The following is a 21335-nucleotide window of genomic DNA, read 5'->3' as shown; positions in this document are numbered from 1 at the left end:
ACGTGGTAGGTCCTAATTACATTATCAACCAAGTTTGAAATTTTAAGAGTACTTATCATTTTATAAAATTAAAATAACATTTAATTATTGGGTTAGGTCTTTTTGTGAGCCTCGAACTGAAAAATTAGACAAATTAAAATAACATTTAATATTTTTTCTAATATTTTTTGAATGAACGCTGGGACTCGAGGGCAGTCCGGAGAAATGTTTTTTCTAATATATTTTTATACTTATATTTAATTTTAGGGCTAATTTAAATAAAGGGTAAATAATTATAAGGTTCCAATGTTTTTACTTAACTCGCTAGTTAGTCTACGTATTTTTAGAAAGGATTATATAGTTCTTTGGTTTTTATTTTTGTCAACTGTTTAGTCTTTATATTTAAGTGAATGGTTAAATAAGAGTAAATAAAATTTAAAATACCAAAATTACCCTTTACTATATGGGTTAATAATAAAATATCTATTTTTCCTATTTTATATTTTTTCCTTCGTAATAATAATCTTTTTACTATTAGTTAATTGTTTTATTAATTTTCATATAACTATAAATTTAATTTAGTAGTGTAGAATTTATTCATTAAAAAATGAATAAAAAATATTATAAAAATTATCAAAATAGGAGTATAACTATATAAAATTATTAAAGTTATTTTTTTAAGAGAATAGCAAATATAATTTTTTTTTATAATTAATATACATAAGTATAAGAATTTCGGTGTATATATACTACACAAACTTCATTATAACTATTTTGATTAAATTTGAAAAATAGAATGAGAAGTTATTTATTTGTATAATTAGGGGCAATTTTTTACTTTTATGTATAAAAATAAATAATGGGACGAGTTGATTAAGATAAAACTTAAGGACCTTATAATAACATGATGTACCTACTATAGCGGGTTAACATGATGTACCTACTATAGCGGGTTAAGTAAAAACACAGTGATCTTATAATTATTTGCCCTTAAATAAATGACAAGTAGTTTCACATTTTTTTTACAGATTGGTACATGTGGTTGGTAAATTTTTTATTTCGCTAAATTTGATCGATAACAATCTCAAAATAAAAAAATTCAAAGAATTAAAGTTAATTTTTTTTTTGTAAGAATGGAAGGCTTACAAGCCTGGACAAGCAAACAGAAAACAAAAGCGAAAGCAAGAAAGCGAGGAGAGAAAACTGAGCTAGATACTGATCATTCTAGCCGAAGCTCGGCCAGTCCGATCAACATAAAGAATATCCTGGAGGCCTGCAGGAGGCGCACCACACTCGTGATGACCTAAGGCGAAAGAGCCTGTGAAATTTGCCATCCAGTCAGCTGCTTTGTTTCCTTCCCTGTAAGTATTAAAGTTATTTAGTATCATATTTACTGCGGAATCAAATTACGTTGTAGAAATATAAATAATGTTAAGCAAGAAACATATTTTGTATAGAAATAAAAAAAATAATTTTGTCAATATCAAATAATTATGAAAAGCTCTAAATATATTTGCAGTTTCCAGATAAAATGTTAAATGTTGCAGTTATATAAACCTAACAAAACGCTATATTTTCTGCGGTTTGAAGTGAAATATTAAACGCTTATCGGAAAAACTGAAACAAACCCCTAAGGGTCCGTTTGGTATGACGTAATGCAATGTAATTTAATCAAACTTGTAATGTAATCAATCTTGTAATGTGATGGAATGGAATAGTGATTCCATTACCATGTTTGGTTGACAAACTAAAAAAAGATGAAATTTAATTATCGTTACAATACTTATATTTGCTTAGTTAAAATGTAATCATAAAATTTTATTCATACAGTTAAAATCATCGAAAAACATAAAAACGTGAAAAACGCGAAAAATGAAAACCACGGAAAACATGAAAAAATTCAATAAAAAAAAGACGACCTATATTTCATCACGTTTTTTGTGTTTTCCAGTTTTCACGTTTTTTTTTCATTTTTCGTGTTTTTCTAGTTTTTTTTTTTTTGTTTTATTGTTTAATAAGAATTGTGCATAATAAGTATTAATAATAAAAATGCAAGAGTTAGTCATAATGGGAATTCATGTCTATTCTTTATGTAATGCTCATTACATTAATTTGTAAAGAAAACTTGAGTGATGTATTTGTGATTCCATTACGGCAAAACAATATGACTAATCCAAACATAGTAATGGATCTCCATTGTAATGTGCATTCCATTACGATGCTCATTACGGCATACCAAACGGGACCTAGTATTTACCTTGTTAATTAATTTGACATTTAAGATAAAATTAATCTAAAATAATGCCACATATATATTGTTAGTAGTTTTCTTATACATGTATTTTTTATGATGACACGTGTCATCAATTTTTGACTATATATGCCATATTGAAAGATGAAAGTATACCTAATATATTTAGTTTAGGATAAATTGACCCTTCAAACCAAAATTGAAGGGTCAAACTAATTTGTTATTATCACCTAATTTGGTTTACAATGCTAATCAATATGAATTAAGGCATAAATTAGCAATAAGTAATTACCAAATCATTACGTACATTAATTTAGATTAAAATTAAAAACTAATCTTCGATACATTAAGTGTGTTTGTTTTCCATTTTTCGAAACTGCTTTTTGCTTTTAAATCTAAAAAGAAGACAAAAACCGTTAGGCAAAAATTCGAAACATCTGCTTTTTAGATAAAAAAAACCAATATATCTGCTGCTTATCCGCAACAGCAAACAACAAATAGGAACAGCTGAAACAAATGGGCCCTAACACTGGTTTTCTAAGAGCTAAGTTGAAGAGTAATCCCAGTTTTTTCTTCCGTAGCATAAGGGCGGCCAAAAATAAGGTTAGATAAGGAGCTTGATGTCTAGTTGGGATCAGTGTAAATATTCGAGTTTGGTGGCGATTCTTGGTCTCTTAATGCTGATTTTCCCTTTGTAGAAAGTGATATTCCCCAAATAATGAGTTTTTTTACTGTCTTTAATATTTTTAGTAGCTCTCGATGTTGTTGAACTGTATATATAAATTGCATTGTGTCTTTTTTTTGTAAAGGATACTAATCTGATCCTTCAAATTCATTTGAGTAGACATGCTAGTACTGTAACATCTGGTCCAATACCTTGTAGATATTGTCCATTTTAATCCAAATCTAACATCTTGGCCCTCATAGCTTTAAAACACGTCTGCATGTATTGGATTATCATCTTACTAATAAGTCTCGGTCTCTCTCCCTTTTCGATGTGGGATTCGGTTTATTTCTGCCCCTATCATCATCCCTTAGGGTCGCTCCTTGCTGAGGTCTTCTGCTCCGACGCCACCCACTCCGGACTGGGTCGTTACAAGTACAGATGCTTAGTATTGACTATGAGATAGGGTGTTACACTGTCAATGAAGGATATAAGATTATCTCCAATTAAGTTCAACAACAAGTTGAAGCTAATTCTAGTTTTTGGGGAAAAAAATTGGGAGATTGCAGTCCCCACTCGAGTTCAGGATCTCGTTTTGCAGTCAATTTCTTCATGTCTTCCTATGAGAGCTGCTCTGAAATCACGTCATGTTCCTATCTCTGAGGTCTGTCCTTTGTGCGGTGTTTATGGTGAAACTGCTTATCACATTCTTGTAGCTTGTTCGATTACTAAACAAGTGTGGAGTTTTTCAGCCGTAGGCGATATCAATCCCTGGTGGATTCCTGGTCTTATATTTTGTAAAATATCCATGGTTTTACAATGGTGTTTGTTCTCTGTTGTGGGATTTGGCGAAATCGAAATCAAGTGACCTGGCGCACTCATCATTCACTGGCGGGTCTGATTGTTCAATGACAGCTCTTCTTTCTCACTGGTCTCTCTACCATTCGTCGATGTTTTTTCAAGGTCTCTCTTAATACAAAACCATAACTAACCCGTTGAGAAAGCGGAAAAAAGCAGTGTCAATATTGCACTTGAACGAGCCATAAGGAGGTGGAACCCAATCAATTGTTCTCTGTTGTGGGATTTGGCGAAATCGAAATCAAGTGACTTGGCGCACTCATCATTCACTGGCAGGTCTGATAGTTCGATGACATCTCTTCTTTCTCACTGGTCTCTCTACCATTCATCGATGTTTTTTCAAGGTCCTCTCGAGCTTCTCCAATTGATTGGTTTTCACCTCCTTCTGGCTTGTTTAAGTGTAATATTAACACTGCTCTTTTCCACTTTTTCAACGAGTTAGTTATGGTTTTGTGTTAAGAGACTCTATTGGTTTTATTCACGCTCGAAATGGCAGTCTGCCTTTTACGTCTGATGTGCTTATCATTGAGAGCCTTAGTATCATAAAGCTTTGAGCTGGTTGAAGGATAATGACTTTCAAACTATCATTGTGGAATCGAATTCTCAACTTTTGGTCAATACTATTAATGATCAATAAAATGTGAATTCTGATTGTAGATCTCTTATAAGGGAAATTCCTAACTGCTGTGTTAGGTTTGTCAAGAGATCTGCGGATTTGGTAGCTCATATTTTAGCTAAGACAATTGATTCTATATCAGATTACAGAGATTGGAATGATTTACTCTTTTTTTTATCAGTTTTGAGAAGTTATCAATAATTTTTTTTTTCCTAAATAAATTTTTTAATTCATAGACTTTGTTAAATTAATAATAATTATATTAATAAAATATCATGATACGTGTGGTACATAGATTTTTTAATCAACAATGGTACTATTTTGTGATTGTGAGTAATCATTAAATTAGATAGTCCTTTCTAATCATATGTTTATTAATTATTATTTAAGCAACCGACAATTCATTTGTTTAATATTTAATTGAAGATTTACTAATTAATTTGTGGTCGATACATAGTAACATATATTTATTATGTCTGGAGGCCAAAGATATAATTAATTTTATCACAAGATCAACTATTAAATTATTATGAAGCTCTTAAGTCTTAATTAATTTAAATTAGAAACAAATGTATACAGAAAATCTGAGGGGTGAGCACGTTCTAGTTTGAATTATTTATTATTATTATTAAGGAATAAAATAAAAAATAACGTTTATAACCGACAATTTTACTCGCAGTGTTTAAAATAGTTTCATTTTACCTCTAACGTTGGTAACGAGAAGCAATTTTACTTCTAAAGTTAGCAATAAAGATCAATTTTATTCCGGGTAAATTACACCCATGGCCACTGAACTTTACCCATTTTTACATTATGGCCATTGAACTTCATTTCTTCACAGTATGGTCATTGAACTTTACACTTTTTAACACCGGTGGCCACTCAATTTTAACTAACTTCTCAAAATGGCCGTTAACGACCTCAAAATGAAAATATTCAATAATTAAAGTTGTTCATAACGGTATTTACCATGAAACTACATTTTTTATTTTCGAAAAACACATTTTTTTAGAACTTTCTTTCTCTAAAAATTCACATTCTCTCCCCTAACCAAACAACACCTAAATAACCTCAAAACGAAAATTTGCAAGAATTAAAGTTCCTTAGAATATTATTAACGCTTTGGATTTTTATTTTTAGCTGTCAACGGTCGTTTTGAGGTGTTGAGTGGCCACATATGTTAAAAAGTGTAAAGTTCAGTGACCATACCGGGAAGAAATGAAGTTCAGTGGCCATAATGTGAAAATGGGTAAAGTTCAGTGGCCATGGATGTAATTTACCCATTTTATTCCTAACGTTGGCAAATTTGATCAACTTTAGGCATTATTATAAAGCATTACTATTTTTTTTCCTTATTCTGCACCAATTATATATCAGTTGGTTCTAAAAGAAATTCATACTTTTTTATGATTTAATAATAGAATTTAAGATTAATATTTCTAATAAATTCCGCGAAATATATGAATTTTCTGTGTCCAATCAACTCGTACAAAAGACAGTATTTAAAAAAAAAATTCATCTCTAGTCATATGTTTATTAGCTGTTACTAATAAATGATAAAATGACGCACATGTGAAGTATGAATGACAGAATTTATGACAGTTTGATGAATTATTTCTCAAATTGACTCAATTTGTGAACGTTAGGGATAAAAGTGCTTTTGGCTGCCAATAGGAGTAAAATTGCACAATTTTGAACATTAAGATAAAATTACTCTTGACTGTAAACGTTAAATGTAATTTTGCACCTTATTCTCATTATTATTATTTATATATATATAACAAAGTCAATTTAATTTCATATGTGATACCAAAGTTTGTACTAAGAATATATTATCATGTGAGATGAAAATTGACTTTTTGGGGATAGCTAAATTACTTTTGAATTTTATATACTAAAACTAATTAATCAATACAATATAAAAATTATTGCATAACGCCAGGGCAGGTCCTAACAATTTAGGGGTCCTAAGTAAAATACGCAATAAAAACCCTTTAAAGCGTAAAAATTAGACATATCTTTTAAAAACAAATTTATCAACGGACTTTCAGAAATAAATAGATCTTTCTATATAATTTTATCACTATTTATATTATAAAAAAAATAATTTTTATATATACATATAAGGTTAGAAATTTTTTTAGGGCCCCCTCTAATCCTGGGCCCTAGGCCGTCGCACCCCAGGCCTATGTCCAGGGCCGGCCACGCATAAGGCTTCCAACTTAATTAGTCAAATAGATAAAAATTTAGTAAATTTAATTAATTTGATCCTAATATTATAACAATAAAAAAGAGAATTTTAATTCTAAAATAAGTATTTATTTATATTTTTTTTTGGTTACAAAGGAATTGAAAAACACAACACAGCAGAAAAAAAAAGAAAAAAAAAAAAGGCTACATCAGGTAGCGATTAAACGGGGGAGGCTGGCTCTCATAACGTCATCTTGCAGCAGCTTTGACAGCTCGGGAGGGGGGGGGGGGGGGGAGGGGGGGCACTAATAATATAACAATATATTATAAATCTATGCATTTATGAATCTATGCATTTAAGTATTTAAACATTTAAATATCAATCAATCTTTTGTATTGAAAAACTAAATGAACAATAATAATAGGAATTTTTGGACTTGTAATTACCGAAAGAATAAAGTTTTGTTGCGTGTCCTTCCTTTTCTTTACCGAAAGCCTGATGTTCAATAACTTTTTTTTATATATTTTTTTAGATTTTTTTTATTACAACTAATAACAAACAATTAACAACAACAAACAGCAACCACAAACAGCTAACAACAACAACATTTTTAGTTTCGGTCTCCTTGTCTCTATAAAATTTTAGGTTATGGTGGTTCTGGATCCATATTTCCAAGAAATTTAGATTGGGTGTTGTGCTGAATTAGCATTCTAAAATTGGCACAGGTCTTGTTGGGTATTCTTTAAATCCAAAATTCTAATTTTTTTGGTCTGTTAGACACTCTCTAAATCCAATTTTTTAATTTTTTTCGTCATTACATCCAAATTTCTAATTTTTTTTTTGACCTGTTAGGCCTTTTTAAATCTAAATTTCTAATTTTTTAGCATATTAGGCCTTCTCTAAATCCAATTTTTTTCTATTAGACACCAATTTAGCAAAAAAAAAAAAAAAAAATTTACATACCACATGTAAAATCGACCCTCCACCCGAAAAATCTTGTATTCGTCACTGTCCGCATATGTATTACCCGTTACAATCCCTACTATCCCATTTATTTAATTTTGCATTTTTCAATAAATTAATCTGAAATAACACCCTCAATCACCAAATAACAAATCACATACATTTAACTAGGGCTGTAATCGAGCCGAGCCGAGCTTTGGCCTGTTCAAGCTCGGCTCGCTATAAAATTAACGAGCCCGAGCCGAGCTTGCTATAAAATTAACGAGCCGAGCCGAGCTTTGGCTTGCTCAACGAGCTTGAGCCGAGCTTCGAGCTTGTTTCGAGCCCAAAATCCTCTTTTGAACTTGGTTCATTAAGAAAATTATCTAACCATAAATTGTTTGTGAGTAAATCATTAATTATATTTGTGAAGTTTGCTCGCAAATAACTCTTTAATTATGTACATAAACAAGCTCACAAGCAAAGTTCGTGAATAAATAAACAAAATGTTTACAAATAGTTCGTATATTACTCATTTATTATGTTTGTGAACGAACTCATCTAATAACAAATGAAATAATATTAAGTTTAGATATTTGTGAACTAACACAAATCTATATTGTTTTCTACAAAACTAAAATTTGTTCATAAATGTTCTAATCGAGCCTGCTCACAAGCTTTCGAGCCGATCTTTGGCCTGCTCAAACTTGACTCGTTTACGAACCGAGCCAGTAAATCGTGTTCACGAGCGGCTGGTTTACAAATCGAACCGAGTCGAGCCGAGCTTTTATCAAGCCGATCACCGAGTCGCTCATGAGCGGCTCTGTTCATTTACAGCTCTACCTCTTAGGCCCTCTTTAAATCCAAAAATCTATTTTTTTTACCTATTAGACCCTTCTAATTTTTTTTGACCTGTTAGGCATTTCTTAAATCCAAATTTCTAAAATTGTTTTGCCTATTAAGTCCTCCCTAAATCTGAATTTTTCTATTAGACACAATTGTTTTTTTTATGTTAAGAATCATAAATATATTATAGCTTCATTTTGAAAAGTTTTACATTAGCAGTTAAAAATTGGTATATACGAAAAAATTTCAACAAGCTCGAATTTGCGAAACAAGAAAATTTTACACACGCACGTGTAAAACCGACCCCCAACCGACCAATCCTATATTCGCCACCACTACCTGCAACCTCTCTATAAATTCATTTTAATGTTTTAATGTCCAATCTGGTTCTTATAACATTACAAATAACAAATCACATATATTTAAGGCTTAATATATCATTTGCCTCCTGAACTTGTCTAAAAAGTTTGATTGGCCCCCCGAACTTTCAAAGTGTCCCGATAGCCCCCTGAACTTGTATAAAATATTCAGTTAACGACTTGAACTTGCATAAAAGGTAATCAATTAATCACTCGGCTGTAAAAAAAATAAGTTAAATGTGGAAGATATATTGCACGTGCCTTAGAATGTTTTTACATAATTCACAAAATAGATCAAAACACATTAAAATAGGAGTTCTTACTAGTTCAACTATACAAGTTTTTCTTCTTTAATATTAGAATCGCATACCATAACCTTGGTCGTTTTACTTTTTTTTTTAATATGTGTGCAACATTCTTTCCCATGTAACTTACTTTTTTACAACCGAGTGATTAATTATTACATTTTACGCAAGTTTAAGAGGCTAATTGAACATTTTATGTAAGTTCCGAGGGTTAACGGAACACTTTGAAAATTCAGAGGATGTCCATTCCAAACTAATTTAATAAATATTCATCAAATGAAACATGAAATTAATGATATCGAAGTGTTTATTTCAAAGCAGATGAAGTTGTTGGACATGTCCAAAAAAATAAAAATGAAATTTGTCTGGACAAGAAAAGCAAAAATGAAATTGGGTTGTTGTCTGAAATTAAGGTGGATAGGAGAGATATCACATGAGATGTCAGAAAATGAAGCTATTTATGGAAGAAACGTGAACTGATTCTTAACTTCCCCAACCCAACATTAACATGCTTTCGTCAAATAAAATCCCCCAAAATATTGTACCCTCTAAACTGCCGCAATTTTAGGCCATTCTCAAGGGGAATCGGAAGATCCCCCGTTTTCTGCTTCTACACGTAATTTAAAAGTAGTAATCTGTAGAAATTAATTAAATAATAGGGTAATAAATTTATTAGTATCTATATTTTGACAAAACACACTGTTTAATTTTTGTATTTTCAGAAACACACAGTAAAGTTTTTAACCTTTTTTTCGATGTACTGTTTAGTCCCTAACATTTTTCTCGGTGAACTGTTTAGTCCCTACCGTTAGATTCTCATGAAGATTCTATTAGTCAATTTGAATTTGAGTCAAAATCTATTTAAACTCAGTATTGAGAGTAAGAAGATTTCCACCTTCAATTCGAATAGGAAGAGTAAGCGAGAGAGATTTGAGTCGATTTCTAACTTCAATTCAAACAGGAAGAGTGAGCAAGAGTGATTCGATTATGGGTTAGAGATTCAATCATTTCTCCATTTTTTTGTGAGCGCGAGTTATGAGAGAAAGACATAGAGGTGTGAATTGTTTTTGATTGATAAATAGTAAAGGTTAATTTAGTCATTTCCGAATTCATAAACGGTAAAAAATCTAACAAACAGACGGAAGGACTAAACAGTTCACCGAAAAAAAAGTTAGGGACCTTATTGTGTGTTTTTAAAAATACAGAGACTAAACGGTGTGTTTTGTTAAAATATAGGGATTAATAAATTAATTATCCTAAATAATATGATAAGATCCAAATTTATGTCGAATGTTAATGTAAAGATCCGATTCTAACGCAATTAAAGTTGATTTGAGTCGTTAGAGGTCAAGTCGTTTAAATTAGATTTTAAGTTCGAATTTTAATATACGTAGAAAATTTTAATTGGGTATGATTCATTTAAAGGGTGTCTGACGAGTCTTGAACTGAGAAATCGGACAAACTATAAAAAAAATTCAAACTAATTTTTTTAAGGATAGAGTTCAAAAAAAACTTTGTGCTTTAACTTTTTGTCAAACTGACACTTGGATTTTTTTTTTGTCCAAATAGGAATTAAAGTTTTCGTTTGTGATTAGGAGATGATTGTATTTTTCGTTTTACTAAAAGCAAAGACCTCAAAATTGAAAATTTAAAGATTTTATGATGTTTGAAGCAACTTTTGTCATTTAGATGTTGTTTGGCGAGGAGAGAGAAAGTAGATGTTTTAGAGAGAGAAAGCTATTTTGGAAAATACAAAATTTGCTTCTATAGTAATGTGGTATTAAACAACTTTAATTCTTAAAATTTTCTATTTGAAGGTCTTTAACGATCAGTTTCATAGGGGATAAACTACACCAATGGTACCTGAACTTTACATAGTTTACACTTTGGTACCTAGATTACATTTTGTTCCAAAAATATACCTGAAATAATGATGACCGGACAATTTAGTATATTTTTACCGGTTATGACCGGTCAACGCGAGTTTCATGAGTTAATTACATTAATGGTACTCGAACTTTACCATAATTCACACTTCGGTACCTGGATTTTATTTTATCCTAAAAACATAACACAAGTAAAGGTGACTGAAAGGTTTAGTTCATTTGATCAGTTAGTGACCGGGTAACATGAACTAAACATTGGGACTCACCATACACTCAATTAACATAAAATTATAATATTCTCATTTATGAGCTGAATGACAGTATTATAATTTTATGTTAATTGAGTGTATGATTGATCTCAATTTTTAATTTAAAATGGTCAAACTCGGGTTGATCAATCACTGATCAGTCAAATATACTAAAATATTGAGTCATCTTTACTTGAAGTGTATTTTTTGGACAAAATGAAATCTAGGTACCAAAATGTGAATTCGGGTAAAGTTCGGGTACCATCAGTGTAATTTACTCATCAAAATCGCATTGACTGGCCATTAACCGGTAAAATATACTTAATTGTCCGGTCATTGTTACTTCAGGTATATTTTTGAGACAAAATGTAATCTAGGTACCAAATTGTGAATTAGAGTAAAGTTCAGGCACCATTGGTGTAATTTACTCGTTTCATAGGTGTCAAACTAAACGATCATCGCTTTCAAAAAATAAAAGAAAATAAAACAATCCTCATATTTAGTAAAACGAAAATCTCAATCCATGTTTGATAAAAAAAAAATCCAGATACCAGTTTGATAAAAAGTAAAAACATATGATTTTTTTTTACTTCCTTTTTACATATAACGTGTTTTTTTTAATGAAAGAATAAATATTATTAATAAAAAATCAATCTAATACCAAAAGGGTTACAACTGGTGGGAGAATAATATCCGTTAGTGTCAAATGAAGGGAAGAAAAACCTAGTCTAGCTGCCTCGTCTGCCACACGGTTAGTTGTACGCTTGACGAAGTTGAATTCACAATGAGGAATAGAGTCGGAGACAATCCTCGAGTACTAGATCTGTGTATGAGTTATTCTCCTCCTGCTCATGACTTAACGCTTGAATTATGACTTGCGCGTCCCCCTCTAGGCAAACTGTATGATCTCCACGATCCTTGATCTAACTAAAGGCTTCTCTACACGAGATCGCTTCAGCAAGCATGAGTGAAAATTGCCCTTGGAATGATCCATATCTGATGGCAATAAGGTTAAGTACATGGTTGGCCAATGAACTTTCATAGTTGTTTCAAAATGGTCGCTCAATTTTAATTTATCTCAATAAAATCATTCAACTTTAAATTTTATCTCAATCGAGTCTTTGACGAATTCAAAAGTAAAAAGACATCAGAAAAATGACTTGACTATCACATTAGTGATAGTTAACTTTCACCGCTGACTGAAACAATATTTAACTGCCACCTAGATGACTGAAACAACACATGCCAGCTAAGTGGCAACCATGTGTCATTTCGGTCAGCTAGATGTTAGCTACATGTCGTTTCGGTTAGTGGTGAAAGTTGACTAGTACTGACGTGGAAGCCACATCATATTTCCAGTGTATTTTTTCTTTTGAAATTGTCAGAGTGACTTGATTGAAACAAAATACAAAGTTGAATGATTTTATTGAGATAAATTGAAGTTGAGTGACCATTTTGAGACAGTCGTGAAAGTTCAGTTACCAATAGTGCATTTAACCCAATTACTATAATCATACTTAGGAGTAAATATGTTATTTTAAACAAATTCAGGTAACCAACATATCACTTTAAGCAAATTCGAAAGCGAACGAAACACTGGTAAAAGAAGCGAAAACCCTTTTAACAGTGTCAGAATCACGAGTGTAGAGCGGCAAGGGAGCGACTACCCTCTTGCCTCATCTAGATCTGCCGCGGAAGTATGAATATGTTTTTATCTTTAATGTTTTCAACTTGAAGCAATTCTAATCCGTATTTTATGTTTTTGTTATGTATAATTATGAATATGTCAGTGAAGGGACATGGATCATATCCCAAAAGTCATTCCGACGATTTCGAAAGCAAAAAGAAACTGGAAATATAATGTGGCTTCCAAGTAAACACTAGGTAAACTATATACTTGCATTTGTCATATTTCACAATTTGGTGTACGACCTTCAATTTTGTACACAAAACTGTATAATCTTTTGATGACTTTCCACTAAAGTGTACAACCGGTAATTGTGATCGGTCAGCGCGTCACATCAGCAATTTGACCTCCCTAAAAGTCAAAAGTTGACCGGTCAACACGAATCACGTCTGTAATTTTGACTTTTAAGGAGGTCAAATGGTTAACGTGTTGCGTTGACCGGTTATAATTACCGACTGTATACTTTAGTGGGAGGTTACTAAAAGATTGTACAATTTTATGTGCAAAATTGAAAGTTGTACATGAAAGTGTGAAAAAAGGACAAAGATTATACACCACGTGTATAATTTACCCCGTAAACACTAGTAAACTTTTACCGTTGATTGAAATGATATGTGACCACCATCCAGCTGTCATGTGTTGTTTCAATCATCTAGGTGGTAGTCATGTGTTTGTTTCAGTTAGCGGTAAAAATTGACTACAACTAATATAGCTGCCACATCACCTTATCTTTGTTTTTTTACACGTGAAGTTGTCGAAACGACTTTATTGAAAAAAAAATCAAAATTGAATGGTTTTATTGAGACAAATTGGATTGATTGACCATTTTAAAACAACCATGAACGTTCAACAACATTCAGTATATTTTCTCCCTATTTTATACGTTAAGATTAAATCTACGCTCCCTGGAAACCTCAAAACCATTTTATCCCCTTATCCTTCAAAGAAAATGAATGAAGAAAGAAAAAACAGTTGAAAAGAAGCATGTGCAAGTAGGGTCATAAGAAATAGCAGTTGAAAACATATCCATGTGCATTTTGATTCTATAAACTTACCAGAATCAACTTCTTTTTTATTTCTTTGTCTCTTCTTCCTCATCCTTGTCTCCATCAATCCTATTTTCCCTTTTCCCTCTTCTATATAACTACCCTTTCAATCCCCCTTTTTCTAACCACTAAACCATTAACCACTCCTCTCTCTCTCTCTCTCTCTCTCTTCTTTCTCTCTCTAGACAAACTCAAAATTCAAACAATGGCTAAGTTAGCTACATTCTCTGCTACTTCTTCTCTTTTGATTTTTGCTGTGTTCAATCTTTGCTTTGGAGGTAGTTTTGGTGACTATGGTGGTGGATGGCAAGGTGGACATGCTACTTTCTATGGTGGTGGTGATGCTTCTGGGACTATGGGTATGTTCTAAATTTCGGGTTTTCGGGTTTCAGGTTTCGTGTTTTTCGGGTGTCTGACTCTATTCATTTATAAGTAAATGAATGAGTTGTTTGTTGTTTGATGTTTCTGGTATTAGCTAATTTTTCTATCGGGGTAAGGTATTAAAATGTCTCGAGGTTTTTGGAGAAGTGTGAATTTGCCGTAATGTTTAAAACAAAACTGTTTTATTCCTAATGTTAGTGAAATAGTAATAATTTAGCTTCTAGTTCCGTTCTTCAGGGCTATATTGGTACATTTCACAAATGTTGAGACTAAAATGAAAGTATTTTGTATGTTTGGACTAAATTGATATTTTTTAAAAACTATGAAGGAGTTTTAATAGTTTATCCCTTTTCCTATCAAATTAACGGGTTTTCGGGTTTCTGACCCTATGAGAATCCATTTATAAGTAAATGGACAGTGAGAAATGATTTTAAATAACATTTTCTTAGAGCGTATTTGGTTCATTTATAGTTGTTTATTATTTGATGTTTCAGTTAGTTGGTAGATATTTGCTAATTTTCCTATTAAATTAACAGTTTCTCAAAAGGGATGTTCAAAGTTGACCAGCACCCGAACCGAAACTATAGTTTGATTCGGTTATTTATTTAGTCCGGTTTGGTTTGAATTTAAAATTAGAGTAGTTTGATTAATTCGGTTATTTTAAAAAGATTCAGTGTAAGAAAAAACCGAAACATATATATATATATATATAATATGGATATAATTTTTTATGACGTAAGCATAATTTTTTTCTACATTTTTATAATTTTAGTTAGTTATTTAATATATTTTTTTTTTTTTTTTTTTTTTTTTGGTTAAACCATCCGGTACTCCGAACCACATTGGGCAATGTTAAAAAACAACTATTTTTTTTTTGGTAACTAAAACTACTATTATTTTATTTCATATTTATTACACACTTTTTTTTTAATTTTCTTAATTTTTTAACTTATTGTAATAAATTTTGGCCGATAACTAATTAGAAACCAAACCGAACCGATAAAATTTGGTTCGGTTATTGAACTTTGTTTAGCTCGGTTTTAATTTTTACTTGGTTACTAATTGAACGAAACCGATATTTACCTTATTTCTCAATTATATATAAACTTTTTAATTCAAATATTGATTATTTGCTGTTAGCTAATAGATGTTACCTGATTTTTTTTATAAATTATTTATTAAAACTGTTTCACAATTTTGACTGAACACTTTATATCTACTTTTTAAAGTAGTAAAACAATAAAAATAAGCTATAAAACGGAGAATCGAACACTTAGTTTAAGTCGTGGTTTTGGGTTAAGCTTCTCATGTATTTACTACTTGAAAGTATGGGCCCAATGGGCCTTTGTGTAAAAATGGTAAGCCCAAATCCAACCCAACCCAACATGTTGTTAATTTAGACGAGCTGGGCTGGGCTCAGTAAAATTAAATCTCAAACCCAACCCATATAAATCTACTTAAAAAAAGAATATATAATTTTAATAATAAAAAATAAATTTTATACTGAAAAATAAATATTACATGAAATATAAGAAAGTTATTAATTAATATTAATAGGCAGGTTAGTCTGGGCCAGACTATTTTTATAAATACCAAACCCGTCCAAAAATAGACGGGTTCTAACGGACTGACCGAGCTAGGCCTAAAATCAAATTTCCATATCTAAGCCCAGGCCGGCCCAAAAACAAGTCTACCTAAACTTATTATTACATATACATAATATTATTACGGGTTCCACTTCGCGATATAGTAATTTCCGCGAACACCCTCCAACTACTACGCCTAATAATAAACACATAATTAGGAGTCAATTTTGTCCTCAAAATGTCAAAAACCCAAAATCCCGTAATAACTAGACCTATTCATTGACTCGGGCCGCGTCTAATCGGGTTTTTTCGTCGTTTTTTTACAGGGGGAGCTTGTGGATATGGCAATTTATACAGCCAAGGTTATGGAACAAACACAGCAGCATTAAGTACTGCTTTATTTAACAGTGGATTAAGCTGTGGATCTTGCTATGAAATGAGATGTAATAGTGACCCTAAATGGTGTCTTCCTGGAACTATTACTGTAACTGCTACTAATTTTTGCCCTCCAAATCTTGGTCTATCTAATGACAATGGTGGCTGGTGTAATCCCCCTCTTCAACACTTTGATTTGGCTGAGCCTGCTTTCTTGCAAATTGCTCAGTACCGTGCCGGAATCGTGCCCGTCTCGTTCAGAAGGTAACGGAAATTCTTCGTATAATTCTTTGTAATTACTGATGGAAATATTTCCGTCTGTAATTGGGTCAAATGCGGTATAAATTATAGGGTCAATTATACGTAGTTGGCAAAATTTTCATTTTTCCAAATTTGGTCGATAACGACTTCAAAATGAAAATTTTCAATAAGTAAAGTTGTTTAGTATCATATTTACTATGAAACCACATTTTTTAACACCTAAATGACTTCAAATCTAAAAAGTTGAAGAATTAAAATTGTTTAAAATATCATTTAATTCTTAAAATGTTTTATTTTGGGTAGTTATAGGCCAAATTTAAAAAAATGAAATATCTGTAAAAAAAAAATGTGAAACCATGAGATTTTATTTGAAATTAATTAGATTGTGGCCACAACTTTACATTTATTTTCATCATTGACCCTCAAATTCAAGACTAAGCATTATGGATATTTTTCCAACAAAATTGTTTTTTTTTTAATCGTTGACTAAGTCAAAATGACTAATAACGATCTCAAAATGGAAATGTCCTATAATTAAAAAAAATTATAAACAAAAATCTCATTTAACCACAGTTTACAATTTTAAAAGTCGCTATTTTCGAAACTTTTTTTTCTCTTAAACAAGCAATTTTCAATGACCTCAAAACCAAAAACTTGTTTAGAATATCAATTCTAGACGTGTCCATGGATCGGGTTGGACCAGGCGTAACAAACTCTTATTTAAAAATACTCAGCCTAAGCCCATCCGTTATTTATTTAGACGGGCACATGCTGTGCTAGGCTGGGTTCGGGCTTAAAAATAAAATTCTAAGCCAAGTATATATAGACTCAGCTAAAAAATATATATAACTTTTAATGATAAAAAATAAAATTTATATTTATAAATATATAATTTTATTAATTAATATTAATAGGGCATGTCGGTCTGTGATATTTTTATCACTCAAAACCCAGCCAAAAAATAGACATGTTTAAATGAGCTTGAGCCTAAGATCAATTTTTATTGTCTAAATCCAGCCCAAGAGACATGAGCTTGGGTCGGGCTGGTACTAAAGCCCATGGACATGTCTAATTTTCTCTACAATGACAAATTATATAGGAATGATCATCATAATCAATCCTAATTATGTTAGAAAAATGCAAAATTCAGGGACCATAATGTCCGGTTTTTAAATTGGGCCACAATGAAAATAAGAAAAAGTTGAAGGGTGGATGTAATTTTTCCTGTAAATCCTCCCCTCCTTAAAACCTTACCTATAATAAGTTAACCTTTGTGATTTCAATCTATATTTCACTTAAACCTTACCTATAAGTTAATCTTTATGGTTTCAATCTATATTTCACAGAAACAACAGTAGCGTTCACCTGGACCTGAATGAAGTCATTCAGAGTTCAGGTGAACGGAACCAACACAGAAAACATTATTTTAAGTAAAATATAACTAGAAAATAGAAACGGAAACGAATACAGAAACACTAACAAAGAAAATTTTCCGGGTTTCAAAGCGAAAAAGTTCTAAAGTTTGGTTCTTTTTGTGTTGATCTAAACAGGGTTCCATGCATGAAGAAAGGAGGAATAAGATTCACCATTAATGGCCATTCATACTTCAACTTAGTATTGATAACAAATGTTGGAGGAGCAGGAGATGTTCATTCTGTATCAATCAAAGGAGATAAAACTGGATGGCAAACCATGTCTAGAAATTGGGGGCAAAATTGGCAAAGCAATTCATATTTAAATGGACAATCTCTTTCATTTCAAGTCACAACGAGCGATGGAAAAACTATTTCTAGCTTCAATGTTGCCCCTTCTAACTGGCAATTTGGTCAAACCTTCCAGGGCGGTCAGTTCTGAGATCCAGAATTCACTGACAGGGGTGTTTGGGGTGGGTTTGTGGATGCTGAATTGATATTTTTTGGGTGGATTTACATAAAAAAATTGAAGTATCGTATAGGGTTTTTATAAAAAATTTAGTGTTTTCTGGTGACCAGTGGATGCTAAAGCTCCCTTGGATCTGTTACTGGAGTTTGTGTTTTTAACATTGTAAGTAATATGATTACATTTGTAAGAAGTGGGGTTTAGGGTAGGAGGGACTGAAAATTTCTACAATGGTCTCGGATAGATGATTTGGGTGGTTCTGAGTTAGTTGATTCCGTACTACAGTAGAATTTCTCGACTGGTTGTTGCTGAGGTGGTTTAGAAGCACCCGCTAGGCCTTTATGTTTTTAATTTTATAAAGGTGTAATAGTTTTAATTTTATAAAGATGTAATGATTGTGAGTTTGATTATTTGATCCCTCGACAAGTTGGTATAAAACCCAGTTGAGGGCAATTTATAATTATAATACATATGATCATTTTGGTTGTGTTTCAGTTTTAAGCTTTCATCTTTATGAACTTGTGCCTTTTATTTGATGGAAAGACAATTTTAGCTTCAATGTTGTCCCTTCTAACTGGCAGTTCGGTCAAACCTTCCAAGGCGGCCAGTTCTGAGCTCTAGAATTCACTAATAGGGGTGTTTGTGGTGGTTTTATGGATCCTAAATTGATAATTTTTTGGGTGGATTTAGATAAAAAAAAAAATTAAAGTATCGTATACGGTTTTCATAAAAAAAATTAGTGTTTTCTGGTGACCTGTAGGTGCTAAAGTGTCATTGAATCTGTCACTAGAGTTTGTGTTTTTAACATTGTAAGTAATATGATTAAATTTGTAAGAAGTGGGGTTTAGGGTAGAGGGACTGAAGATTTCTACAATGGTCTCGGATGGATGATTCGGGTGATTCTGAGTTAGTTGATTCCATACTACAGTAGAATTTCTTGACTGGTTGTTGCTGAGGTGGTTTAGAAGCACCCGCTAGGCCTTTATGTTTTTAATTTTATAAAGGTGTAATATTTTTAATTTTATAAAGATGTAATGATTGTGAGTTTGATTGTTTGATTCCTCAACAAGTTGGTATAAAACCCATTGAGGGCAATTTATAAATTATAGTAATACATATGATCATTTTGGTTGTGTTTCGGTTTCAAGCTTTTATCCTTATGAACTTGTGCCTTTTATTTGATAGGAAGACAATTTCTAGCTTCAATGTTGTCCCTTCTAATTGGCAATTCGGTCAAACCTTCCAGGGCGGTCAGTTCTGAGATCCAGAATTCATTGACAGGGGTGTTTGGGATGGGTTTGTGGATGCTGAATTGATATTTTTTGGGTGGGTTTAGATAAAAAAATTAAAGTATCGTATAGGGTTTCCATAAAAAAAATTTAGTATTTTCTGGTGACCAGTGGGTGCTAAAGCGCCCCTGAATCTGTTACTGGAGTTTGTGTTTTTAACATTGTAAGTATGATTAAATTTATAAGAAGTGGGGTTTAAGGTAGGAGGGACTGAAGATTTCTACAATGGTCCCAGATGGATGATTCGGGTGGTTCTAAGTTAGTTGATTCCATACTACAGTAGAGTTTCTCGACTGGTTGTTGCTGAGGTGGTTTAGAAGCACCCGCTAGGCCTTTATGTTTTTAATTTTATAAAGGTGTAATATTTTTAATTTTATAAAGATATAATGATTGTGAGTTTGATTATTTGACCCCTCGACAAGTTGGTATGAAACCCAGTTGAGGGAAATTTATAAATTATAGTAATACATATGATCATTTTGGTTGTGTTTCATTTTCAAGCTTTCATCTTTATGAACTTGTGCCTTTTATTTGATGGAAAGACAATTTCTAGCTTCAATGTTGCCCCTTTAACTGGTAATTTGGTCAAACCCTCAAGGGCGGTCAGTTCCGAGATCCAAAATTCACTGATAGGGGATGTTGTGGTGGTTTTATGGATGCTAAATTGATATTTTTTGGGTGGGTTTACATAAAAAAAAAATTAAAGTATTGTATACTGTTTCCATAAAAAAAATCTAATGTTTTCTAGTGACCAGTTGATGCTAAAGGCCCCTAGATCTGTTACTGGAGTTTGTGTTTTTAACATTGTAAGTAATATGATTACATTGGTAAGAAGTGGGGTTTTGGGTAGGAGGGAAGTTGGCCATTGTGGTCTGGAAAAATGTCTAAAGTGGTCTCAGATGGATGATTGAGATGGTCCTGAGTTAGTTGATTCTAATAAATAATAATAAATAATATTTCATTAATAATTGTACGGTACGTATTATTACGTTTTGTCAAATATACCTTTGTTTATCTAAAATCAAAAAATATTTCACAATTTTTTTTAAAATTAACTACCTATATTAACAAAAAAATGGTAAAAAATATTATTAGGCTCCCGATCTTTCATTTTTAGTTCATTAGGCTCTATATCTTTTATTTGGATACATTAAGCCCATGATCATTTATTTTTGGTCTCATTAAGCCCTTGATGACCAAATTAATAAGTTGTGAGTATTTAATTCTGTTAAAAATATGTTATTAACTTCATCTGTATTTGAAATTATTAAAAAAAATATTTTTTACAGTTTGAATTAAGGTTTATACAATTTTCCTATAAACACATTACACATCCAAAATTGCTTTCAAACAGTTAAAAATTACAAATTTCGAATGCATGTACAATGAATAACAGTTTGTTAACTAAATTTTATGTTCAAAATTACTTTTTTTGGTCACCAAGAGCTTAATGAGACAAAAAAAAAAGTGATCAATAACTTAATATATCCAAATAAAAGATCAATGGCTTAATGAACCAAAAAAATAAAAGATCAGATGTCTAATGATGCTTTTTACCTAAAAAAATCAATTAGGCTTTTGAAGTCTAAAATGTCAATTATTTGAGCTATTTAAAAGTTAAATGTATTAATATATCTATATAAAAAATACTCTATATATTTATAGATCTATTTTTTTTGGGCCCACT

At 31.6% G+C, this 21335-nt stretch overlaps 1 protein-coding gene across 1 annotated transcript; it reads left to right on the top strand.

Annotated features, from left to right (window-relative positions):
- The first annotated feature begins 13992 nt into the window (after positions 1–13992).
- LOC136226466 (expansin-A8) lies at positions 13993–18853 on the top strand. The gene is made up of 3 exons (XM_066014963.1): positions 13993–14237; positions 16172–16484; positions 18032–18853. The coding sequence occupies exons 1-3, from the start codon at positions 14084–14086 to the stop codon at positions 18333–18335; spliced, it is 771 nt and encodes a 256-aa protein (XP_065871035.1). The 5' UTR covers positions 13993–14083; the 3' UTR covers positions 18336–18853.
- Positions 18854–21335: the final 2482 nt, after the last annotated feature.

Source organism: Euphorbia lathyris, chromosome 4, assembly GCF_963576675.1.
Source record: "Euphorbia lathyris chromosome 4, ddEupLath1.1, whole genome shotgun sequence".
Lineage (NCBI taxonomy): Eukaryota > Viridiplantae > Streptophyta > Magnoliopsida > Malpighiales > Euphorbiaceae > Euphorbia > Euphorbia lathyris.
The sequence above is the reverse complement of the archived record's forward strand: the minus strand, read 5'-3'. Positions and strand labels throughout refer to the sequence as shown.